We start from the raw sequence: 26,697 nt of genomic DNA, 5'->3' as shown, positions 1-26,697 counted from the left end.
TCTGAATTCGAATTAATGATTTTTACTGTTATAAAGATTACTTACACCTGTAATTGTATCTGAGTTAGCTCTAAAATCATTAATTGAAAATATTTATGCGTCCTATCTTTTTTATTAAACATGTATTTTTTTAATTTTACAGGTAGTAGGTGGTGGACGTTGTCTAGTATTTTGGAAGCCAGAAACACCAACGCCTCATAGAGTAGATATAAAATTTAATGGAGAGCCAGTTCCCTCGTCACCATTCGTATTTCATGTCACGGCAGCTCACAGAGTCACTATAGATACATCACAAATTGGTTAGTATCTACTATAGTAATCAAATCATCTGTTAGTCATCATTAAAGTTTTTATAATCTTTACATAGGTATCATATCAATTTATTGTTTAAAACACAGCCCCTATAAAAAATTCGCTACAAGTAAATTTTAGACGACAATAGAATTCTATCAAAATTTTATAGGATCGACCCAAGTGTATACTTTTAAATTATCATTCAGAATCAAACCATTCATTTAGAAACGCAACCTATAATCTGAAGTTTAGAAAACAAACACAGAAATTTAAGTATTTTTTTACGGCTGAAATTCCCACTAAATAAATACATATTATTACGTTTTACGTGAGCGAACTTCAATTGAAATACAGGGCATTATTCTATGGATATGGCAACTCTGCTAGAAATTATACTTACCTAAATAATTTGCGTGGTAGTATTTGCATGACAGCTGACATTTTAAATCTTTTGACGTTTCATATACAAAAAGTATTATGAATGATATATGAATGACAATACTGTAACTGTCATTAAGAATATTTTGATTTGACATGTTTACTTTATTTTAAACAGAACTCGGACTATTATACAATTACAATAATAAATATAATTTTAAATTCACAAATAAAAAAAATAACTTAAAAAGTTCTCGCAAATATTTATTTACACATGTTATGAGTACAATCGCATATGTAAGTGAAATATAGAGTAGATACATATATAAATATTCAGTAATATATATTAAAAATATCTTTTAATATAGGTTGTAATTTAGCTGAAGAAAATAATATTGTGATCACTTAATGGTAGACAACACTTATAGTTATTTATTTAATTACTTTATTTAATAACAAATATGTGTTATTAAATAAAGTAATTAACTCTCTTTTTAAAAATATTATCCAATTGTTTATTAATATTAAAGTTCAAATTAACACTGAATTATATGCAAACATACTCTACTATCTACAGAACTAATACCTGTTGGAGAGTCCGCATCATGCTCAGTGCGAGTGGAAGGCTCAACTGGTGGAGAGCTAACGGTGACAGTCCGTGGTCCCCGAGGCGAGGTTCCCGTGAGGCTGACCGGGGATGTAATCTCTGGACTTGTTGCCAACTTTGTACCCAGGGCTGTTGGGCCACATACACTCACAGCACATTATAATAGTCAACCCATACCAGTGAGTGAATATTTTAATTTTTTACTTATTTCTGTAATTTAAATCTTTTAGTTCAATTTTAATTCCACTTGTTTTCCATAAATAAATATTGTTAATATTGAAGTTATGGTGTGAATGCTTGACATGCATTTGCAGTGTATATTTGAATAAGCTTACACATATTACTGTCTATTCCTTCCTTTCTATTAAATACTACCAAGAGCATGTACTTTTAATAGATTAGTATCATACACATTGAAAATAAACAACAACTGTACATTGGATATTTTCATTTACACCTAATAATGTGCAACATACTTTTTTTTAATTAATAATGACTGTATTTTACTTACATTTAATGTACATTTATTTTCAGGGCACACCATTTGTGTGCAAGGCATATGATGGAAAATTAGTCAGTGTGACGGGTGGCTCATCAGCCCGTGTGGGTGTCCCAGTACAACTTGCAGTGGATGCAGCTCAAGCTGGAGAGGGAAACCTTGAAATCACAGTCGCTGCTCATGGACTGAATATACCCACACAAGTACACCCACAGGTAAATAATTTAAATTAATTGAGAAATTGTATATTTTAAATTTATTGATGTCTGTTAAGTCAGTTTTAATTATATATTTATTTTTTTGAGCTTGTACTTGTAAGATAGTACATACAATCTCATGCTTTCAAGTATCTCTTGTTGTTTTGACTTAGCAAATGTTAATATGAGTACAATTTTTCATTCCATACTTCGAATATAATCATAATTGATATTAATATGTAATATTGTAAATAACTTTTTTGTATTTTGAATATTTTCAGGGCAATGCTAGATTTACAGTATCATTCACACCAACAGAAGCTTGCGACCATGTTGTCAATGTGTCTTTTAATAAGGTAAGATTATATTTATGTACCTACATGTATACTCCCTCACAAAGAGCATATGCTCAATAATAAACATTGACTCTGCTTTGCCCCAGCATTAAATCCGAGGGCAACCGCCAGGTAGCTGGGTTGTAAGCCTCTTAGGGTAGGGATGGACTTACAAAGAAAACTGGACTAAATAATTAAACTAAACCTTTAATCTAACTTAAGCATTACTGGCACTTACAGAATAACTTATAATTACGGTATGTCATTGATTAGACTGACTTTATTGCTTAACAGATGCGTGTACCGGGCTGCCCGCTCGTGATCGTGGTGTCAGAGGGTAGCGGTGGCGGAGCCCGCGTGACTTTACCCGGTCCCGCGCCACTACACCAACCCGCCGCGCTCACGCTTCATCACCCTACCGCCACACTCGATCAGATCGAAGTCAACGTCGAGGGTGAGTGCACTAACCTGTAAACTGCTAGAGTAGATATAAAGAGGAGATGGCATAGCATATCTTTATGGTACAGACTGTTGTCTTCTACCACTAAAAGGAATTTATGCAAAGTATTTTTCAATACGAAATATGGTGTACTAGTTTAGTTCTCAATAAAGCCTCATACAATAAAATTCAAATTCAATGCTACATACTCATACAAGCTACATAAAATTTTACATTTACTTTCCTCTTTTACTATAAATTAATATAGATTGGACATAAGTCATTAATTAGTGTGTCCTATGTCAGTTACATTTCTATTTAATTATTCTCTTCTGTATACATTGGGATTTGTTTTTTCTATTACAAATAAGAAACCTTCCACTGAAATTGATGGTGGGGTGATTTTTTATCTGTACAATTGTATTGTATATTTTTACATCCTCATAAAGTATGCCTGTAATGTGAAAATGATGATGTGTTTGATTGTTGTTATGTATATTATAAGTATTTAAGAGGTGGATGTATTTATATTGTAGCTTCTTGTTGCCACTTCATTAATAGATGAATAATAGATTCGTATTATGTTTAATTAGTACAATAAATTATTAAATTTAACTAAAATATTTAGGTAGGTATCAATATAATTAATTCTTTTTTACAGGGTGGTATAAATTTAAGAAAAAATGAAAATTTTCTTTGATTGAATGAAGAAAATATTGAAATTAAAATATAACAGAAAAAAATAAGGGAAGGGATTAGAACCTTTTAAAAATTAGTAGAAGAACAATCATAATTAAGCTTTGCTACTAACAATGATCCACCTCTTAACTCGCCTCTTCTGTTTGTTTATCACTAATAATAATTTAATTCATCTACATAATATTATTAATTATACACACTGTGTTTAGGGATAAGTTTCAATAGACAGGAAGGTTCCGGTTACGCTTAATTTTGTTGCATCAATGTATAAAGATTCAAATTTCAGATAAACAACTCGAATTCTAGGTATAACATTGACAATCTCATCGCTTCGCTCTAACTCCTAACATTCATTGGGGAAATTAAAAGCGGCGTTTTCTAATGCCGTTATAAAAAAAAATAAAAAAATAAAAATGAAGGGTTAGGAGTCTTAAAAGTGGGGCGTGGCGGTGAGTTGAGCATTGCTCGCTCGCAGGTCCGAACGGAGCGTCTGTGCCGGCCGCGGTGTCATCGGCGGGTGTCGGTGTATTCCGTGCAGAGTTCGTGCCACGAGCAGTTGGCGAACACCGCCTCAATGTGCTTGTCGATTCAGCACCTATACCTGCCAGTCCTTTCCATTTAAAAGTAAGTTAAATATTACATAAGCAAGTCACAAGTTCGATCCCCTTACATTTAAAATTTTTGTATTTAGAATACTGGTTGTCCTTATGTATTATGTATGTAAAAAATATTTCAAAAATTAAAATTCATAGCTCTTAGCTACAATAGTACAAATATCAACTTTAATTTAACGCTCTATTATTATATATTCTGAAATAAAACATAGTAATATGAACAACATCATATTTTCAGGTATACGATGTCAATGCAATAAGAGTTAAGGATGTTGCGCATGGGACTGTCGGAAAACCTGTAACCTTTTTAGGTATGTGAACTCATGTATATCAAACTTCAGAGAATAATCTTTATATATTTGTCCGGGATAATTCAAAAATTTTAACTAGTTTTTTGCTCACATGAAATAGTTTTTATCGATCCTATAACTAAAGAGTTGCAACAACACATAGCACGATCCACTAATAAATACTTCTACTCGTTACCTGTATTTATCAGAACTGCAAAGTCCATTCATATTTTTAAACGACAAGTAAAAGACTTCCTCCTCAATATTTAAATTTCTGTTAGTATGGCATTTTAATTTATATTTAGTTTATTCTATTTAACTTTAAAATTATGTATGTAGTTTATGTAAGTGTATCTAGTTTAATATATGAATATTATTGTGTACATAAATTTTAATTCATATAATATTTATTATTATTTTTCTTTATTATCATTATATATTTGTTACCTGTTAGTTTTCTCCTGTTTATGTCATTTTACCTACCTGTTCGATGTTTCGATCCGTTTCCCTAAGGTTGCCTTGAAAAGATTGCTTTTAGCAATAAGGCCGCCTTATTGTAACGATACATGTGTCCTTTGTTATATTGTTTGTGCTTCTTCTTTACTGTACGTTGCAAATAAAGTATATTCTATCTATCTATATTGACAATATACATTTGATAGAAACACAGTGTTAAACATTTTGCAATTATGTAGTGGAGACGATGGCAGCCGGTCCCGGCAATCTGGAGGTGACTGTAAACGGTGGTCGAGTACCAACAGCTGCGGCCGCGCAGGGCGCTCACACATATGCCATCAGCTTCACTCCAAAGGACCCTCGCCCACACACCGTCGAACTACGTTTCAACGGAGATCACGTACCAGGTATTATATTTAACTTAATTATGTTTTATTGATCTGTATACATCATCCGGGGCTATGTCAATCTAACATTACGCTTGACTTTACGACGTCTGTAGTCCGTTTAAATCTATAGAATATAAAAATAAAGTTCATTACGTATAATCTCTTAGACAGGGAAACAATAATAAAACATGGAATATGATTGTTACTGAATCTCAATTCGAATTTTCATAGAATTAAGTCCTAAATTTTACCATAACTAGTCTCGTATGTCTATATGTGTAAGGTATGCTATTTATCCTACTTTTATTTTTGGCAAGAAAATCCGAACAGTACTGTAACAATATAAAATACTTTTTGAATGCAGGTAGCCCGTTTATATGTCATGTATCGGCGCCGGCGCGTGTAATTGGCGCTGGCTCGGGCGAGTCTCCTGACAAGGTGTCAGTGGGCGATGCATATAAATTCAACGTCGATTCACCCACTTCGCCGCATGTCGAGGTGCTGGGTCCCGCCAGGCGACCAGTCCCTGTACAAGTGAGTAAACATGCTTATTTGTTTTTTTTTCTTTTACCGTGACAGACTTTGTATGAACCTAGTTAACGGTCAAGCTCTTTGCTTTGTAAGCAGTATTACGATTAGAAGACTGACGTATTATAGTGATGGACGATATCTTAGTCCTCACAAATAGCAAACATGCGTTGCTAGTTGTGACCACAGTTTTCACATGAATAGTATATATGAAAACCATACATATGATAACCATATATATGATACACAACAAACTAACGCCTTTATTGTTGGTTGTAAACGCCGTAGAGAGCTTCGCCAAAGTCGGTTGATTTATTATATATTATTATTATAACTGCTAATTCTTACATATGTATATCGAGATGTCTATTTTTAGGACATTAATTAATAAGGCAAGTACAGTGACGAATCAATCAAACATATTATTTCAGGTTTCCGCAGAAGAAACTATTGGTGAAAACGAAGCAAGCAAACGTTATACGATCTCATTTGTTCCGGTTGATGTGGGAGATCACAGTATAGAGGTTAAGACCATTCCATATCTATGTTATATAGTAAATACCATATAATGTTTACTACTGCAAATTGAATTAAATGTTATCTAAGTAGACTAAAATTTCTGCCTACTATATTTATATATATATCCTGTAATTATACTATATATCCTGTAATTTTGTTAAGCAAGCAACCTATTTGTCGATAGAAATAGGTAAGACTCGCTCTTACCTATTTCTATCGACAAATAGGTTGCTTGCTTAACAAAATTACTGGATGAAAGACGTGATATATTAGTTACCCAGAATAACAACGCTTAGGTGAAATCACAGGCATCACATAACAACCTGATGTCCGTATCACAATTAATATAATATTATACACTAATAGTACTACAACAACGGTTACCACTTACCATCAAAAATCCCGTCAGCTTATTTGCAATTCCAATTACATAAAAGGGAGTGGTGTACCGACGCTACTGTGGCACATTACCATGGTGAGTGTGGTGACCACAAAGACAATATTATTTTTATATATTAGTTCTTAAGATAATATATATATATATAATATGGGTCAATATTGTTATGTAAATAAGTTGCCTGAAACAAATTACTAAAGCGGCCTTTATTTTGTAATCCGGTAACAGGTTCGAGCGGGTACAACAGGTGGACACGTGGAAGGCAGCCCGTTCCTGGTGAAAGCGTACAGCGCGGCGCGTGTATCCGTCACCGATATATCTCCCGGGCTCGTCGGTCGTCCGGTGTCATTCACCATTAATGCCTCACATGCCGGTAACCGCACTGGGCTATATAGAACATCATTGTTGTTATTATAGATTATCTTATTGTATATATCTCTAAATTATTTTAGTTTCAATTCAAATATCTTTACTTCGTGTAGGTCTGTTATACAGATTAATTATCTGTCTGGTAATTCAAATTACCGCCAGTTCTGGAAGTACTAGTTTGTTTTTTTTATTGATACCACAATGTTAAGACCACATATAATAAGCTTATAAATTAATAGTCTGATTTATCACATATAAAGTTTTCCTATTTGTTGAACAAAAATGTTTTCAGTTAAGTTTTATTTCATACCATATTAGTGTGGAAGCATATTATTTATTGTTGTGTCTTTATTATAGGTGCCGGAAATTTAGAAATAATAGTAGCTGTGAATGGAAGAAATGTGCCAAATTATGTTCAAAGTGAAGGAAACGCCAGATTCAAGGTAATTTTATTATTTTAGTAAAATTTTAATTTAAGTTATATTTTAATTATAATAGAGCATTGAATAGATACATAAAACTTGTTTTAATTTAAGTTTTCAAACAGTAACTGAAATTTTCATTGATGCAATTTATTGTGAAGTTTAATTTAATAAACATGTAATCAAATTGGCTATGCGGTTTTAGTTTAGGACTAATTCTTTGACGACGATACTACCAAATGGAGTTTAATGTTTATAATAGTACTGCAGATAGCTTCTTAGAGCAACTTTTCTACAAACTGTAATATATAGTTCATTATTATATTATATCCACACCTATTGTAATTATGAAAGTGAATAGACAAAGAAATTATTATAGCGCATAATTATTATTATGTTATGATAATTATAACACACGAGGCGAAATTTTAACCCGAGCCTTAGGCGAATGGCAAATACTGGAGTTATAGAATATAATCACAAATTGCCTTTTTAACGCACTCGTGATTTATGAGCTACTTTTCATATCGAAAACCGGTGAAATTAGATCCATTTTGCGATCAAGTGTATTGAAAATATGAGCGTTGGTTGCGGCAGGTGAACTTCAAACCTGTGGAGGCGGCGCTGCACACGCTGTCGGTGCGGTTCAACGGGCACGCGGTGCCGGGCTCGCCCTTCACGTGCGCGGTGTCGGCGCCCGCGCACGCGGCCGATGCACGAGCTTCCGGCCCCGGCCTCACTTCTGCACCGCGCGCCTCTCCTGCAGACCTTCACCTTACGGGATTCCACAGTATGTTAATAATTTTTTGTGTGTAGAAAATCTTGAACACCCGTCGAGACAGCGGATATATTCATAGATTCGACCACCCGTCGTTGCAGCGGGTAGGATATGTGTATATCTTACTCACTAAAAAAAAAACGGTGTATCGGTGCGCCAAGGCAACAAGCCACGGGAAGTACGTTTACATTTTGACTGCTGTAGCTATCTCAGTAAAATGTTTAGAGATGTTAGGTAGATAGATACTTCTTACACCGACATTTAATCGAATTTATATTATAATTTCTGTTGGTATGAGCGATGTTTGTATATAAATAAATCCAATTACAATATATGTAACTGACGCTAATATGTTGCTGCATAGATCTTCGTTATGTAGTTAATGTTACATATTATTATACATTATTCATGTGTAGATATACATGCATTTGTAGTTTCTATACTTAATAGCTATACAACATGTATACATTTAGTATCTGTGTAGTATTGTAGTATATATTTTATATAGGGTCTAAATAAATGTTCTAATGTAGCGCAAATATATAACTACATTGTTCAACATATGATAACGTAGTGTTCGATGTATGACAGCGTCCACCATTATGCACTAAAGTAAATTTTAAAAGCGTTGATATGCGTTCAGAAACGGTATCAAACTTCGAATATAATACTGTCACCGTCCTTGTATGTATTTTTTTTATTTGAAACTGATTATTTACCGGCGTTGAATTCTACTCTAGCGGGCGAGCCAGCGGTATTTGTAACTGGTCCGGGCGGAAGCAGCGTGCGCAGTCGGCTGACGGCGCTAGGAGAGGGCCGCTTCACGGCCACATACACGCCGGAAGCTGTCGGACGACACACCGTGCAGGTCACCTGCGCCGGCCGCCACGTGCCCGGGTCACCCTTCACTTGCAACGTCTACGATGTAAAGAGGGTTAGGGTCACTGGATTGGGACCTGGAGGTATCGTTTTTGGTTTTTCTTCATACACAAACACTCACTACATCTGCATTGTAATTTACGACACATTTCTAAATTAATTTAAAAAATACTCCTCAAGCAAAAATATATGACAAACGAGCAATAAAATTCTTTTTACACTAACACTGAAAATTTTAATTGATTTGATAATAAAATAATTGAATTCTTTAAAATTAAATAATATCACATTACACACGTTTTTATGTACTTTATTCTATTAACATTTTAGAACGCACTTTTGAAATAGTCTTTCTGAAATATTGATATATAATACGAGAGTGATTTCAAAGTGATTGAAAATTGGCTTTTAGGTAAATAACACCTTTTATTGAGAAGAAATTACGCGTCATATAACGATACCTTTTTTCTAATTTCACTTTAGAGTTATTCGTTGGTTTACAGAACTAGAAGGCACATTGGAAGGACTTAGCTTAGATGATGGTGTAGATGAGGAGCGAGGAGTGGAAGTTGGCAAGCCTGTGACGTTCAGTGTGGACGCGGCCGGAGCCGGCGAGGGCACGCTCGAGCTGGTTGTCTCCACACCATCTACAACCGTTAAGGCTGAGGTACATACTCCTTATTAAATCATACAGTACTTAGTAAATACTAGATAATTATTCATACTTATTACTTTTCAAAAAGAAACAGTCAACTGTTATCCCAAATAGGGTGAACGCAATATGTACCATGCTCACATTTTGCTGGGTATATGGGTATCCAAAGTGACAGACGGCAAGCCTAGCGCCGTCTCTCAGATTAATTTTTTATTTCGTTTCGGCGCTTTCGTCACCGAAGAGTCTATCTCGACCAGAAATATGAATAGACACAAAGATTTTTTTTATTCAACCATTTTTTTTATTTGTGATGATGCAGCACTTACTCAATACGGGACATTCACTCACACTTAACCTTTGAACGCTTTTCTATGTGCTGAATACCGACTCTTACAGTAAACAGCAAATGTTTACACAAATTTTGAATACATAACCATTGCTTAAATGCTTGTGATGTACTTTGATAACTATATATCACCGGGTTTACCATATCTATTTAGTAATAGATCAATGTTTAAAGATATAAATATGTACGACCCAGGTAGTGGCGGTGGCTCGCGGTCTGTACGACGTGACGTTCGTGCCCGTGTCACGTGAACCGCACCGTGTCTCTGTCACGTTCAACGAGCAAGCGGTGCCCGGCAGCCCTTTCGTCTGCCGTGTTAGCGAGCCTCACACATATGTGCAGATTGGTTAGTACCTTCATATTTTCACCAGGCTTTTACCCGCCAATTCGTCTTTTTTTTTTGAGAAAAAAGACATGAGTAACGTGTTGCAATTAGTATAACAAACTAGCACTATAGTCTTTTTCAATCTTCGTAGTATGATTGTTATCTTCATTATATACTTAATTTATCTGTTCAGCTATTTTGCCGTGAAAAGGTAACGAACAGACAGACACAGTTTTACGTTTATAATATTGTGTGGATATAACTTTAATGCATACTATACACGCACATGTAAATGACTGTAATTAAATAGATAGTCGAGAAATATATACAAAATATAATGGTACATTTCGCGAACCTGTCTTTTTTACCTGTCAACTATAGCTAATGAATAATTGCAGTGAAAAATTGTGGGCGGTGGAGTGAATATGAAATGAAAAATAACTCGGCATTTTTATATATTACGTAAGAGTAAACTTGCTGAAATACTGATATGTTATATTCAGGTGGCGTAGCGACTGTAGAAATAGACGAGACTCTCCCCGACATTGAAGTACTATCACCAACCGGGACGCGAATAAACGAGGCCCGTATAGAAGACACCGGCCTGCTAACATTCCCTGCGAGTCGTGTCGGTAGATATGTAATCAGAAGCTCGAGAGGACCCATCGCAGAAGTGGAGGCGATAGACGCCGCTGCTGTTAAAGTGCTGTCAATCGGCGACGCTGTTGCACACCGTCCGGCGATATTGACTGGTAATATATATCTATATATATATGATATTTTTATTTTGAATATTGTTTTAATTGTTTACAGCTTGTCAGTTTATAAATTACTAGCTGCCCCGCGCAACTTCGTCTGCATTACACTTACTTAATATTTATCATTATATTTCGCCCAATTTATATCATATCATATTTTTAAATTATAGCTTATGTGTTATTCGGATGTATAACTTTTATTACTGCAAAATTTCATTAAAATCCGTTCGTCAGTTTTTGCATGAAAGAGGAATAAACATCCATCTATATTCACAAACTTTCTCGATTAGAATAGTAATAAGATAAATCTATTGAAGTTTCGCAGTGGAGCTCTTGTAGAAAAAAATGTAGTATGGACGCTTTTAATTATTATTGTTGAATTCAACTCTAGAACACGGCTCGACGAGTTAGCGTATGAAAAGTTGTTACCGTGTAGTGTGAAAGTGAGCTAAACTGAAGTTAGATGAACTATTGTATGCAAAATTTGTGTATGCGGAAAGAACGTCTATTAAAAAACTTCCTAAATGTCGATAAGGTGCCATGTGTGTCACTTCTACGGTTACTTTAAATTGATGTTATTGGCATGATTTTCTCGCTTGCGCTACAGTATACGTATTATTGTATACTGTAGCGCAATATAGTAGTATACGTATTATTGTATGAGCTTAAAGTCAGAGTTAGTTATCATGGCAAATTCACCAAAAAATAACCCTGCAATACCACCAAGCAAACTAACATGGTACAATGTACATGGTCACTCGCAATGGGGTTATTAGTCCACATTACAAACAATCCCAAAAGGCGGTTGTTAATAAGTTAGTGGTGTGCGTGCGCAGTGAGCAGCGCGGGCGCGGGCGCGGGCCGCGTGTCAGCGCGCGTGACGTGCGCGGGACAGAGCGTGCCGCACTCGGTGCGACGGCGCGGCGGCTCGCGGTGCGAGCTCGTGTGGCACCCCGCGCGCGCAGCCCCTCATCGCCTCTCGCTCTACTGGAGCGGAGTCCCGCTCGCACGACAACCGCTCCTCGTCGACGTGCTGCCCGCGCACCACGCGCAAGAGGTGCGTACAGTTATACCCGAGCCCAACATAGAGAAAATGCTGGAGCTACACAATTCCACGATTTTTATTATTGACATGATTCCTCATTAAAAACTGTTTGAGCAGTTAGTTAATTCAGTCATTCATGGGGTAAATTTGTTACCATTATAGTTTGTGAAACTTATTTTATAGTTAATTATTTGAACTGAGTGACTAAGTGTCGTATATTAGATTTTTTTTTAATAAAAGCTTTTAATCTATCGGCCATCTAACAGTACATACACTACATCGAAGGGTATTAGTACTAAGCCGCTAGCACTGTAACGTATTACTAATAAGTAATTGATCCAGCGTGTTATTATTATTCCTGAAAGTAATAATATCTTTTTTATAGAAAAATAGACATGTATTATTTATTACAAAGAATCGACATTCTTTTGTATATACTGTATTAGTAATAGAATAAAATGGTCTATATGTCATTATTTCAGGTATCAGCTTCAGGTCTAGGCCTTTACCAGGCCCAAGTAGGTCGTGTAGCGTCATTCAGTATCGACACGCTGGGCCGGCCGGCGCGAGAGTTCGACGTGGTGGTCTCAGGCCCTGGATCCAGAGCCCTACCTGTCCGCTGCTATCAGACTAAATCCGGCTTGTTGCAAGCAGAGTACACCATTACAGAAGTGGGACAAAGTACTATTGGTAAGTAGTATTCTCTTTTTGTATACGTGTATAGTGTAAAGTATAGAACTATAGACCTGTTTGATTTCTATAGTGTATCTCCAGTATTTTCAGAATACTCTCTAACTCTGTTTTCTACTTTTGCAGAAGTATTACATCTTTCGAAGCCCGTCTCTGGTAGCCCGTACACGTGCGAATCTTTTGATCCTCATAGAGTTATACTGTCTGGTTTGCCTTCTGGTAACATCATTGCACATACGCCTATAAATTTCACAGGTAAGATTTCAATAATGTTGTTTCTAAGATATATAACATATGTATAGTTTATTAAGATTGAGAATGGATCAATGGATATAAATATCAGACTTGTTATATTATTAGTATTGTGATGCTACATAGACGCGAATAGGCAAGTTATTGAATAGAGAATAAAATTATTATTATTAATAGTTCTTATAGAATTGAATGGATTTAAATTCAAGTTGTGTACTGTAATTTAACCAATATGAACACTGCTTTTCAAATTTCAATCTCATTTCTTTAGTGGAAACAAAAGACGCTGGTGTGGGCGAACTGGAAGTAGTATGCGAGGCGACAGGAGAACGTCGTATTCGCGTACCGGTGGACGTGCGCGAAGATGGCCGCACGCATCGCATCAGGCTTCGGCCGTATCTACCCGCACACTACCGCATCTATATCACGTATGGCGGTATGTTCAATCATAATATATAAATACAGAATTGCATACAGCACTTCTTATCTAAAAGCGTCATACGTCACATTATATTTATTTTTTTATATTATTATTTACTTTAAGAAATTTGTATTAATAATGAAATGGGAAATCGCCCAAAATAAATTTAATTATTACGTGTACATGTTTAGGCGTTCAGTATACTTTTAGCTGAAATAATAACATGTATGTGTTATAATAAAATTGTTATATATGAAATGCATTGAACAAAAGAAAAAACTTTACCAGAATTGCCATGATGATGTTCATATCAATATATAGAATATTACCACTCTGGTTGAACTATTCCTTGGTATTGAAGTCAAGCAAAAAAATGGACTCGATTACATTGCACTAGATGTCAAGTTCTATGCTTATTTTTGAAAACTTTGTACAATATACCATTGCGGTGTGTAGGTGCGAGCGTCCCGGGCAGCCCCGTGTCGCTGGGCGTGCTGGGGGCGGGCGCGGGGGGAGCGGCGGGCGCGCGCTGCGCCGGCACCGGGCTCGCACACGCACACGTCGGCAAGGAGGCCGCCTTCACCATACACTGCGCAGACGACACGCCGCCCACCGTACAGGTAAAAATAGCTACTTCTCTACTGCACGCGCTCGTGCACCTGCGCTAAGGCTAGGAGGCCTTTACCATTTACTGCGCAGACGACATGCCACCCACCTTGCAGGTAACGGCTCCTCACTACTGCATGGGCTAGGCAAGGAGGCCGCCATTTCTGTCTACTCAGTGGATGCTGATGGCCTTACATTTCTTACAGGAAACAACAACAATAGAATTGAAAATTATTTATGCATATAAACTTACATTGCAGCACTTTTGAATAGTCATCACATTTTTTTTAATCTACCGCTCATTCGGAACGCTTTCTCATTACAAGAAAAACTAGAAGAACACAAAGAAAGACTAGAAACGACGCAGATATCCCATCTTTGAGTTTTTAGTGAGGTATAAGTCTTGCTTTGCCTCTCACTAGGCAGGCAGTATATTTTAGCAGATAGATTTTTTTCAAGTAAATGAAATAGTGTTATATTATCAAATATAAATTTTGCGAATATAACCCAAATATTTTTTATTAGGTTGAAAGGTTAACGGAGGGCAATGAAGACAACACAGAGTCCGGACTATTAGAGTGTCGCGTGGTTAGCGGCGCGCCTCGCGAGTGGCTCTGCGCGTACATACCGCTCGTGGTGGGGCTGTACGAAGTACGAATATTCACCGCCTCAGGACCTCTCCCCGGAAGTCCGTTCTCCGTAAAAGTAAGTAATGATAACACTGTAATCAATAAATATGCGAAATTACTTTTAAGATGTACTGTTTATGTTTTTAATCTAGGAATCTTATTTGCCGTATCTTACTGACTATAAGAGGCACCGGACGAAAAACCAAACTGTATTATTTAGAGAAAGATTTTTCTTTTTTTTAATAAATATTCGCAATCAACACCAAAGACAAAGAGGTAGGGAGAGTCTCCCGCTTGCATTGAGATAAACCTTTTTTTTATATAGAAAGAAAGTCTTAAAGTCCTTAGAATACGGTATGCTTTGCTATACACAACCAATATGTTACACAGGAAATAATTTTACGAAAGGCGAGTATAACTCTTCTTGTTTTTAAAACTACGAACATTTTATCTTTTTACTTTCTAGTGTAAACCTCTGCCTCTCCTTTTAGCTCCTGTATATTTGTCGTACTATATATTTCTAATTTACAGAAAGTCCTCATTTGTTGCAAACCTGTTTTTAGGTAATAGACACCTCGGCCATAATGCCCGTTGGTGGGTGGGGTGCAGATAACTCTGGCCGCATCCGAGCGCCCTCCAAACTAATTTTGGATACTAGCAATGCTGGACCGGGCACACTGGAATGCTTACTTGGTGGTAGACATCAACGTAAGTTACTGTTGTCATGTAAATTTTTTTTTTAATAACTAAGTACTAAACATATACATTTGCACTTATTATAATGCTAAGACACTTCAATTAAATAAAGTTCAAAAAGTCCGGGAAGAACATATCCTATGTTCTTCGCGGATTTTTTAAACTTTAAGTTACTTTAAGACAGTAGGTAAATCGATAACTCACCATAGCCATTAATAATATTGTTACTACAAGATATAACGAATGAATGTGAATGGTTATAAGGGTAGAGGAAGGCTGAAAAAGAGATGGATGGACTGTGTGAAACATGTTAGGAAAAAGAAAGTATGTAACGAGATGGCTACAAACAGTAGTAAATGGATGAAAAAAACGTAGTACGACTGAACTGAACCAAATGAATAGGATAAGGAAGAAACAGATTAAATATAAAGTTCTTACCAATGAGACTGTACCAGGCGCGGAGTGGAGGATGGAAGTATAAGTTATGAATTGTATGCTGTCGTCCCAGGCGTGGAGACGGTATCTGGGCGCGCAGTGGTGACGCTAGCCGGCGCGGAGGGCGCGGGCGGCGAACAAGAGGTGGAGCTGACATACAACGGCGCGCTAGTGGGCGGGGCGCCGCGCCGGGCCCTGCTGGCTGCGGGCGGCGCCGCCGACCGCGTCACGCTCGCCGGCCGAGGCCTTGCGCACGCAGCACCCCACACGCCCGCAGTCTTCACCGTCGGTCAGTACGCTCGACTCTACTTATAGGATCATGTACTTCGTTTTATAAGTTCTTTTATGTAACTTCAATCTGGTGGTACGTGGGAACCGACTATATGCACAACGGATTTTATATCATATGACATAACAGATGCCCACGCGACAACTTTGTATAGAGTTACCATTATTTTCGCTGTTCTTATAACAAGTAAACCGAAATTGAATGTATGCAACCATCAGCAATATTTATAAGAAACGTTTGAACAGTTTCATTCAAGTTGTTTTATTCTAATTCTAATTTGAGACATAATAATACGAAATCAAATATTAAATCTTACAAAAAAAGAGTTGAACTACTTTAATTAATTTATTTTATTCTTCTTAATTAATTCCTATTTGTGACGTTCGAGCTTAGTTAAATGATTCTTAAATATAGTTATTTTCTTTATCTGATACAATGCAGAGCATAAATAAAATATAAAATATATTTATTTATAATTTCCACAATTAACTAATGTTACATGATATTATACATAGACGGCAGCGCAGCTGGTCCGGGAGCTCCCGAGGCATCGCTAACATCACCTGAGGGGGAGAACATACCGGTGGCACTAGCGGCGGCTGGCCCTGGATTGTGGAGAGCCACCTACACGCCACGCCGCGCTGGCGATCACCAGCTACGGGTGCTGTGGGCTGGTAGACTCGTCAAAGGTAAAGCCATCATGAAGATGGACACGCTTTCACAATCTCATTCAACTTGCTACCTCCTCGTTCGAGTTTTATTTTTGACTCGTTCTCTAGATTGTCTATGAAGTATAAGATACATTTAACATGCACCCGTCATGTAGGAAAACGCGTTTAAAAAGACACAGATAGCTTAATCTCTTATTGAATCTGTATTCGAATCGAAAAGGCAGCTAATGAACAAATTGTACGTATATACAGGTTGTCCGTTAAGCGTCAACGTATCAGCTGGGTCGGAGAGCGGAGACGCGGGGCGGGTGGTGTGCTCGGGCGCGGGGCTGGCGTCGGGCGTGGTGGGTCGCGAGATCCGTTCCTGGATCGACACGCGCCGCGCCGGCCCCGGGGAACTTACCGCGCACTGCACCGGGCCCAACAAGGTACGTATTTACGTGCCGTTACAGATTTTTTTATAAAGGGTATAATGAAATTAATTTTTCTTTCTCGTTCTTCTTGTTTCAAATGAGTGGTAGAATAAAAAAAACTGTGACTGTTCAAAAGTGCTTATATTCAGTTTATTTTAATGAATATTTTTATTTATTTCTATTTCTTATTATCTCTTCGGTTTTAGGTGGCATATTGCGAATTGTATGAACACGGCGACGGTACCTTCACACTGAACGTCAAGCCCGCAGAACCTGGTCGTCATATGCTCAGTATACAATTCGCGGGAGAGCATGTGCCCGGCTCGCCGTTCGTACTCAAAGTTGCTGGGGCACCTGACCCCTCAAAGGTAACTTTAGTTATAATATGTTTTCATATATCATCATGTATTTCTCCAATTATTGTTTACTCGTTTTTATTTGCGATTCTATTCGTTAAAATTGAGATTACACATTTTTGTTATTTAATTTTAAATCATCTTCCCGCCCAAACCCTTTGATTTGGTAGTTAGCATGATTCGTTAAGTTAAAGCTAATATCATTTATTGGTGATTCAACCATCGCAAACGATAAGAAAAGTTACGTGAAGTACAATATCTCCGAACCGCTCTTAGGTCGGTCTATAAATACCATGGCGATTAAATTATTAAGGTATAAAATTGGAAGTTTTCGATCGGAATGTCAGTCAAGGAAATTTGATGTGAAGCATATATGTATAAGATAATTTATAAGCGTAACGTGTATGGCATCAGGTGCGCGTGTGCGGGCCGGGCGTGGAGCCGGGCGTGCTGGCGACGTTCCAGTCGCGATTCTTCTGCGACACGCGCGGCGCCGGCGCCGGACAGCTCACAGTGCGCGTGCGCGGGCCCAAGGGAGCCTTCCGCGTTGAGATGCAGCGCGAGAACCAGAAGGACCGCACCATACTTTGCAAGGTAATAACTAATACGCCGCCTCGATATCGCATTCTAAAAGATTGGCTTTCGTACACTTTATAAAGTATTCGTTACTCGCTTACCTGCGCAACTTAGTCTACATCACACTTAATCATTATGTATATTTTGCCCAATATACATAATATCTTTTTAAATTATAGCCTATGTGTTGTTTTGATGTATAAACTGTAACGTTTCAAATCTAAATGCGTTAAGTAGTGTTTACGTGAAAGAGTAACAAATATCCATCCATTCATATAGACTGATAAACTTTCGCTTTTATAATATTAGTAAGAATGAAACGGCAAGCTGTCGCCGATAGACATGAACAGCACTATGGATATCACGTTATCGAGTAACGCTCGTGGCACCCCTCATGCGTTGTCATTCTAAAAACGGTCACCTTTTTTTTCTGAACGTAACTTATAAAGCACGCTGCTTGACGTTTGAAATAGATGAGATAGAGATGTAAATGCCTCAGTGTCTTGTAATTTGTAATGATAATGTGGAAACATAAAAAACAACCTTTCAGTTTTCGCCAACCGAGCCCGGCGATTACCGCGTAGAAGTTCGATGGGCGGGTCGCCATGTGCCAGGTTCACCGTTCCCGGTTATGATCTTCGACACTCAAGAAGAGCTCCGCCGATATCTACAAGCGACCGCTGCCTGACAATAATGTAACACTAGTACCAAGTCAAACTAGCCGGTGTATACTGTGAGATACAAGTATGCATGTAAGTAGTAGGTGTTGAAAATTAAATTTGTATGGTATGTATGGTACTTTAAGCATTAATATTCGTATGACCTTAAATATTCATTCCGTTATATAGATATGCTTTTATAATTTCAGATTGAATACTCACCTTAAAAATTGTATTTAATGATAATCTTAAATATTTATTGTAATAACCTACATGTATTTTGCTAAACTTCACTTCATGTACTTTAAAACTTTTAAAAATCATATTCTAAGGAGTTAAATTGTAGGACTAGCTGAATCTATTACTGTAGAAAAAGGTTTGGTTTGTTACTTAAAATACCGTTTTAATTAAACCTTCAATATATATACATATTTAATGTTATTTATGTATTGTAACAGAATTACATACCTAATTATCCCTATTCTGAATATACATACGTACGTTGCTAGGTTCAAAATAGCGCCGTTACTGTACAAAGTTTTCTATGGTTATTGAGACATCGTTTATGTATCATACCTGAGTTAAAATAGTAATGCTTAAAGTGTAACTGTACATTGATTGTAAGCATCGTATGCAATGATTTATAGAAATTAAGTTCTGTACAACGCGTTAATTTGTAAATAATTATATTGTTTATTGGCAAACGAGATTGTGTATGGAAGTTTGCAGAGAATATTTCTTACATCAAATTAAGAGTTCTATTTAATATAGCGTTTATTGGTCAAATTTATAGAAGTTGTGTTTTTATTAAACAGCAGCAGTCTTTGAGGTGTATCACATAAAATAATGACCAATAATTATTATTAACAGCTGTATCTCAAAGATATTTTAAAGATTAATTTTTATTTCAATATATTAAATAGGTAATTCAATAATAGAAGAAACCCATGTACTTAATATTAGCATAAAATGCTAGTTGATTTAATAAAACGTTCTTAACCAAGAGATATTAGTACCACTGATATTATTAATCAATAATATTAAGATGTATTTCCCTAAAATACTAAAATTTATTATTATAAAGCACATAATTTTAATAAATCAAATATTATCAGTTAATATTTGTAAAATACTTATGTTAATAAAATTTTCATTTGTTTCTCGCAAGCAAGTACACTCTAATGCAGTTTTAAGCATAATAATTTGTTTAATTGTTAAATTTAATTTATTACTAGCGACTTAACTTATACTCTCACCATCATTTAACTGAATTATAATTAACGACGTAATTATTTTGCTATTTATTACCGGCCATGTATACAATGGAAGTTATATTGTAACTCGGCCGAGAGTTATTACTTAGCTATATATTCAGTTATATACTAATAAAATTATTGTTAATAAATTCAACTTTATTTACTTGTTGCGTTTTATTTCATAAATTCTAAATATATACTATAAACACAATTATTACACAAATCGCTTAGTTTGTGTTCGATCGACATAACTTTGAATTATTTCAATGTGGATAACTTTATACAAAGAAACACAAACGTCTGCAAAGAAAATAATTGTCTCGCCTACATACAATTCCGCCAGAAATGGTTAGCCCTGATGGAGTTAACAAAGCATTGATGATATCATAAGGACATATACAATAGACATTGGGACAATTATTTATTTTTAATGGCGGAATTTAAAAGGAACCAACATTTTTGTAATATACATACAGGAACCACAGGGCTTGTGGAGTAAAATATATAAACACAGTAAATGGTTCCTGACTATAAAGTTTGTTTGGTAACAAGAGGCAACAATCATATGATGTACTGTGAATACAATGTATTATATAGTAAGGGGTAGTTTTAAGAATGAGTCCACCGACAAACATTTATTTATATGTATTCTATAAAAATAATTGGTACACTTGTAGGTAATTGTTTTACTAATGAAAATATCCTAAATTTCAGTTCGTAGATAATTTTTATTAGATACAAAAATTATAATATTAAAATAAGAAAAAGAACATTATTTAATAGGTATATAGCACACACGATACATTGCTCTTATTAGCTCGATATTTTATAGAAACTAATGTATACATTTTACTCCAAACATTGTACCGTACCCATAGAATTAGAATACTGCCTCTATGATCTTAGGTCCCTATGATCACAATGATCTATGGTACTATGTTTAATATCAAACTAAATAAAATAGTAATAAAGGCAGTGATTAGCTAATAGAGATTACCCGATGATTATGAGATTGATTTTTTTTATTATTATGTTAATATTCAAGCAGTAAAATCATTTAATTTAAATAAATATTGTACTCAATACTCCGAAACACTGATCCCAAAACAACAGATTTACTTTCATACCTATCTAGACATACTAAGAAAATAAATAGGTTATAAATATTCATCTATACACCTCTAAAGCCGTATAAATTGTTATTTGAAATTGGGTTTATATCTAAATGAAACAGTCCGCCTGTCCACCAGTGGCGCTTTTGTGTCACCTCCCAACTGCAACCGCAATGCGTCCAAACTCTGCCACAACTGTTGCATTTGACCGAATATTATGACTTCTAGCCGTTGGATAGACGAATGTAATTCTTCTGTAATGTAATTAAAATGAATTGTAATTAGGGATACTATAATAAAAGCTTAGATAGTAAATATTTTAATTTCTAATTTAAATTTTGACAGCGTCGCGTCGTAGTTCTAGTAGGTAATCTTTGTATTTTAATTTATATTTCTGACAGACTCTCTGGTGATAGTAACACAGATACCAAACGAAATGTGGGTATGTAAAGTATCGTATTCAATATTCAATACCTCTGAGATAATAGTTATTAAGGTATAATAATATATGGGCCGGGCCGTATGTTTGTTTGCCGCCACAGTAGTATAAAATAATACATAATTATAAATTCTGTGAAACAAAACAAATAATAGCATTACTTACCAATATGTAGGTATATATATGTATACTTCCGTAGCAATTTATTATTGTCACAAGTTCTCTAAAGTTGAATACGGCATTGTTAATAATAACCAACATGGATTAATTAAGATCAGTAACTCAAAATTTACTTTGTGTGGGTTGAATACCTACTTTCTGCTAAACTACGTCCAATTAAGTTTATATAGGTTAGCAAAATGTGAACTCTCGCTAGAATTCTGTTTTTCAAATACAGTAGATATCCATATTGAAAATTCCTTTACGTAGATGGATATAGACAGCTATTTTATATATTATCAGCCAGACAGTGCCATTGTCCTCTTGGTATGGCTATACACCAAGAGGACAGTGCCCGGAAAATAGACCTAGCAATTAATCAAATTATTTTAGAAACTCACTGGAAGTGACTACTCCGTGCAATCTCCTCGTGATTGTGGCATTGGCGGTAGCATTGACCTCGTGTGTCTTCACTGAACACATGGCCCGTGCCTCCTCGCGGGGCCCGTAGCCGTGGTAAGTGGAATTCCGCACCTCAATATATGGCGCCTTGTGGTTGTCTGGTGCATTACTCATAGTATAGCGAGGACCCCGCGCTGTAAATACATGTATGAAACATTTCAAGGCATTTTTTATATGTAGGCGGTATACCCAAATACGTAAAGTAGAACAAGCACATTGTTAGAGTAGATATTAACTTACTTACAGTATGTTATTTAAACAAGTAGAAAAGATGTTTTTTTTATATGCAATGGTAAAAAACTGAAAACAGTTATGTAACCAATTTTAAGAATCTATAATCTTTTTCCTATTATAATAAAATTAAAAAAAAATCCCACCAATTCTCCCATTACTATACTCACGATGCAGAGGCGTAAAATAAAAACACCTGCGTAAATTTGTAAATAGGTACACACATCTTTTCATTATTATGCTTGATAATTTATTGGCAAATTGATGAATGATTCATTTCATTGATACCGCGATTTTTTTATGAATGAATATGGAATAGTGCACACGTTTCAACTAACCGATGCCTGTCACAGATAAAATAATAGTACCAATACACTAGTTAGGCACTAATGAAGGATGATACCTCCAGGGTGAAGTTAGTTCAATTAGCCAATCATGGCTTATTTACTACACATTGACAGATTTCCAGGAGATTTTTAATAAATCCACCTTTTTTAGCGTTTAGTTACAAAGACACCGTTATTTTATTGCATATTACCAAGACCTTCTTATAGAATACGTACAAAGATAATAAATTCTAACACGTTCATAACTAAACTCAGTAGTGGCAATATGTATACTATATGTTCCTACTCTATGGTTATAGATACTATTCCATATGCACAATAACTGGTAGCTAACAAATTTGTATGTTGCTCTGCAATAAAAGTAAATAAAAAAATAATCAAAAGGGCAAAATTAAATTAATACAGCTTAACGAGGCATTGCATTATGGTTTACAACCATCACTGAACTATAATCCCCGTGTAAGTTTTTACAATTAAATAAATCCGACTCTACATGGTACCTATACCTACTGTTCATCTGTGGGCTGCAGCATCATAATACCTTCCATTTCATTTATCTGTATGGGGGCAGTAGTGGGCTTTACTAATTAAAACGATATTGAAAACTTCAAGCTAAGACTCTTCGTAATGGACCTGTAGCACATCTACTTTTGCGGGTGATCCTGACGGCAGAGCTATACGCTTACCATTTTTTTTTTCGGACTACTCTAATGCTGTCAGCCGTAGGTGACCTTTACAGCTTCACCGGACGTTAGGGGGCGAGTGAATATGGCACTTCAAACCCGCGGAAGGTCTTATGGAGCGGCTGAAGGCCAACTCCTGCCTGACGGATACGAATTCAGTCTGAGGGCACCACTAGGGGTTCGAACCTCGGCTCAGGCCGTCGTAATTTCGATCCCCGTTTGAATTGGACGGAGGATCGATCGGAGGGGACCGACGTTTGTTTGTAATTTGCCTTTAGGTGTTATATGTAATATATATGTCTAATTAAAATATCCATTATTCTAAGGACTACCCATGTCTTTCCTATTATATACCTACTGATTTTCTTACTTGTCTATACTTTGTTACAAGCAGGTCAATTAACAGTCAATTGTTAACGTTCTAAGTAGCAAAAACTCGTCATAAATCAACACCCAATCATTTTTTGGTAAGCAAGCCAAGGTTTTGAAGTATATACATGATTTAATACATATATATATTAACAGACATAATGTCAGATACCTATTTCTTGCTGTATTTTTACAAATTACGGAAATTTGTAAAACCCATCATCAATTATCGATTTAGTTAAAAAAATATATATTTTAATGTTAATATCCTATAGAATATTTTTAAGAAATAATTTAAATGAGAAGAAATATTAAGATAAGATAATGTTATTATAATTTACTATGAAAAATTCGAGGGCCTTTGTCTAGTTTGATATCTTCCTACAAATATTGTAACTTCCCCGGCCGAACCTAGACATTAAGTATATCCCCTACATCCCTCGAGAAAAATCGTATAAAGAACTCTGTATTAATGATGCTTTTTGTTGGTAAAAAGATTTTGAATTCCTTCCCGCATTAAGTTCCTCTGTTTTCGGAACAACAAATAAATATTGTTACTCTTTTTCTATTCGGTATTCATCAGATAAGTAGCCAACTACATGATAAAAAGTCAGAGAAGGTGACAATCATTTGACTTTCAAGCAATACTAGGTGCTATGACATCAGACAACGAATAAGTGTGGAACTCAGAAACAAATTAAAGCATCTGACACAGTATAAAAAACAACAATTAACAAAATACATAATTCGTTTCCCAAGTTTCATTGACCCAAAGTTGTATCTTTAATGCGAACAATATTACTGTTGGAAACTATTTTATATACCTTTTTTATTGTCTATATTTTTTATAATATTATATTGTTTTTATATGACATATCTAAGTCAATTTAATACAAAATATTCTACAACTACAACGGTGCCGTTTTACTTTTTGCTCGTCATCTTGGTCTCCATCCTTCACAATTACTTTATAAAAATATTAGATAGAATACTTAGCTGCCTAAAAGTGTTATAAAATTCTCATATCGCTAGTTTTACCTACTACTGCCTACGACATCATCTGCGTGAAATAGGAATGTAGAGTATAAAGCATCGTATGTTCAACTGCAGCCTAAGAGCTATGTATAGGATCTCAAAGACAAAATCATACATTTACGACTATATTAGTTATTTTGCCACTCATGCACATAATTTTTTTATAACTATATGAAACAATTTATTTGTACAATAAATATTAGTAGATAACAGTAGAACAGATTCCTAGACTGTAATTACGGGTCACCTTATACTTACCTAGGTATATATATGTCAATATATGGAATGAAAAATAATACTCAAAGAGTTTCTCATCATAATAATATGTTATAAAAACAGGCTAGGTAATTAAACTCAACTGAAACAAAATTTTAACTTAGTAAATACCTACTTAAACCTCATTATATATTATTAAACCGCTCTATGGTGCCAAGATATAACAACTGAAACGAATCCATTCCAATATTATAAATGTGAAACTATGTCTGTTTGTTACCATTTCCCTATGAACCGCTATGGACCGTTATAAAATTTTATATGAATGTAGATTGTGTCACATGAATAGATATAGATTATCTATATTTATAAAAAAGTATACAAAGTTTAATAATGTTGAATAATCCTTATAGGTACTTACAGTGATGATAAGCAGGTGCTGTCCTGACCCTAGACACTATCACAATCGTAAGCACTACGGAAACTACAAAAGTTCGAATCATTTTATAAAATCTTATCTGTACAGCAGAAGAACAATAAACATAATATTTATTTACTCATTTTCTTATTTGACTCCATTTATTGTCTATTATCTACTTGCTTTTATTTTTTTATTTTATAATAGTGATTAATTTATATCTCCTTAGGAGTTGACTAGAGTGCGGTATTGACTAAGAGCGTATAGTGTATGAATGGCAAAGGTTACGCCGGGAACTGTGCGTTATGAACTGCTTGATCAGAGATTATATAGTAGGAAGTGTACTATTATAGAATAGGTAAAAACTGAACACAGACAGATGTCATGACAGTATAATACGGGTACATATACATGTTTCATGAATTCGACATGCTACTAATAAAGGTACTCATAGATCCTATATACCTATATAGAGAATAGTAGATATAGAACCCCAAAAGTTGTAATATAATCATATAAAAAAGATTTTCAAATTAAAATCCTCATCCCTTTTCAGTTCTTGATATTCTCTAATTATCTGGAAAATACATTTCAATTTAACTCAATCTATTTTAATGAAAACCATGTAAATTAAACAGCTTTATAGGTAAAATATATACGATATTACTAACAATTGAATCAAAAATCTCTATTGTTTCTCTCGCAGAAAGAAAATAACAATTATATACAATAATATGTATACCAAATATAAAAAAAAACATATTCTTACTTGAAATAAGTATATTAAAACCTTCAATTTTAGAATTATGTATAGATCACTCTTAAAAATTGTTGCGCTACATAAAGCATTTTTATATATAAATAAATATAACGTTAAATATATAACGTGGTAGCTAACTAATACCTCTCTATCTCTATATCTATCAATATCTATAGAAATTATCATGATACTAAAAAACGTGTGAGTACATCGGTACATTATTTAAACAGTAACCAGGCATGTTTCTTTAACAGATTTGCGATAGAACTATTGAAATATTTAATTATTCGTAAATCACT

General features: G+C 35.3%; 2 protein-coding genes across 2 annotated transcripts in view; one reads left to right on the top strand and one right to left on the bottom strand.

Moving 5' to 3' along the window:
• The window catches only part of LOC131844602 (filamin-A), a 94,375-nt gene extending 75,340 nt beyond the window's left edge, over window positions 1–19,035 (top strand). Inside the window, exons 25-54 of the mRNA XM_059193532.1 lie at window positions 143–299; window positions 1,250–1,458; window positions 1,814–1,993; window positions 2,257–2,331; window positions 2,605–2,764; window positions 3,924–4,072; window positions 4,301–4,373; window positions 5,048–5,215; window positions 5,562–5,731; window positions 6,157–6,249; window positions 6,870–7,014; window positions 7,368–7,453; window positions 8,030–8,222; window positions 8,951–9,172; window positions 9,593–9,756; window positions 10,286–10,436; window positions 10,919–11,167; window positions 12,010–12,230; window positions 12,701–12,908; window positions 13,035–13,163; window positions 13,432–13,596; window positions 14,038–14,201; window positions 14,713–14,892; window positions 15,380–15,524; window positions 16,021–16,236; window positions 16,752–16,925; window positions 17,160–17,335; window positions 17,527–17,688; window positions 18,091–18,270; window positions 18,803–19,035. Of these exons, the coding sequence (XP_059049515.1) occupies window positions 143–299; window positions 1,250–1,458; window positions 1,814–1,993; window positions 2,257–2,331; window positions 2,605–2,764; window positions 3,924–4,072; window positions 4,301–4,373; window positions 5,048–5,215; window positions 5,562–5,731; window positions 6,157–6,249; window positions 6,870–7,014; window positions 7,368–7,453; window positions 8,030–8,222; window positions 8,951–9,172; window positions 9,593–9,756; window positions 10,286–10,436; window positions 10,919–11,167; window positions 12,010–12,230; window positions 12,701–12,908; window positions 13,035–13,163; window positions 13,432–13,596; window positions 14,038–14,201; window positions 14,713–14,892; window positions 15,380–15,524; window positions 16,021–16,236; window positions 16,752–16,925; window positions 17,160–17,335; window positions 17,527–17,688; window positions 18,091–18,270; window positions 18,803–18,940 (4,902 nt within the window). The 3' untranslated portion in view covers window positions 18,941–19,035. The remainder of the gene's footprint in view (window positions 1–142; window positions 300–1,249; window positions 1,459–1,813; window positions 1,994–2,256; window positions 2,332–2,604; window positions 2,765–3,923; window positions 4,073–4,300; window positions 4,374–5,047; window positions 5,216–5,561; window positions 5,732–6,156; window positions 6,250–6,869; window positions 7,015–7,367; window positions 7,454–8,029; window positions 8,223–8,950; window positions 9,173–9,592; window positions 9,757–10,285; window positions 10,437–10,918; window positions 11,168–12,009; window positions 12,231–12,700; window positions 12,909–13,034; window positions 13,164–13,431; window positions 13,597–14,037; window positions 14,202–14,712; window positions 14,893–15,379; window positions 15,525–16,020; window positions 16,237–16,751; window positions 16,926–17,159; window positions 17,336–17,526; window positions 17,689–18,090; window positions 18,271–18,802) is intronic.
• Window positions 19,036–21,069: 2,034 nt separating this feature from the next.
• LOC131844601 (uncharacterized) lies at window positions 21,070–25,729 on the bottom strand. Its single transcript, XM_059193531.1, has 3 exons — window positions 25,642–25,729; window positions 22,279–22,473; window positions 21,070–21,533 (listed from the first exon to the last, which is right to left on the bottom strand). The coding sequence occupies exons 1-3, from the start codon at window positions 25,721–25,723 to the stop codon at window positions 21,367–21,369; spliced, it is 444 nt and encodes a 147-aa protein (XP_059049514.1). The 5' UTR covers window positions 25,724–25,729; the 3' UTR covers window positions 21,070–21,366.
• Window positions 25,730–26,697: the final 968 nt, after the last annotated feature.

The sequence above is a fragment of the Achroia grisella genome, unplaced genomic scaffold (genome assembly GCF_030625045.1).
Source record: "Achroia grisella isolate CSIRO2021 unplaced genomic scaffold, CSIRO_AGI_Agris_v1 utg402, whole genome shotgun sequence".
Taxonomy (NCBI): Eukaryota; Metazoa; Arthropoda; class Insecta; order Lepidoptera; family Pyralidae; genus Achroia; species Achroia grisella.
This window is presented reverse-complemented; position numbering and strand designations above follow the sequence as displayed.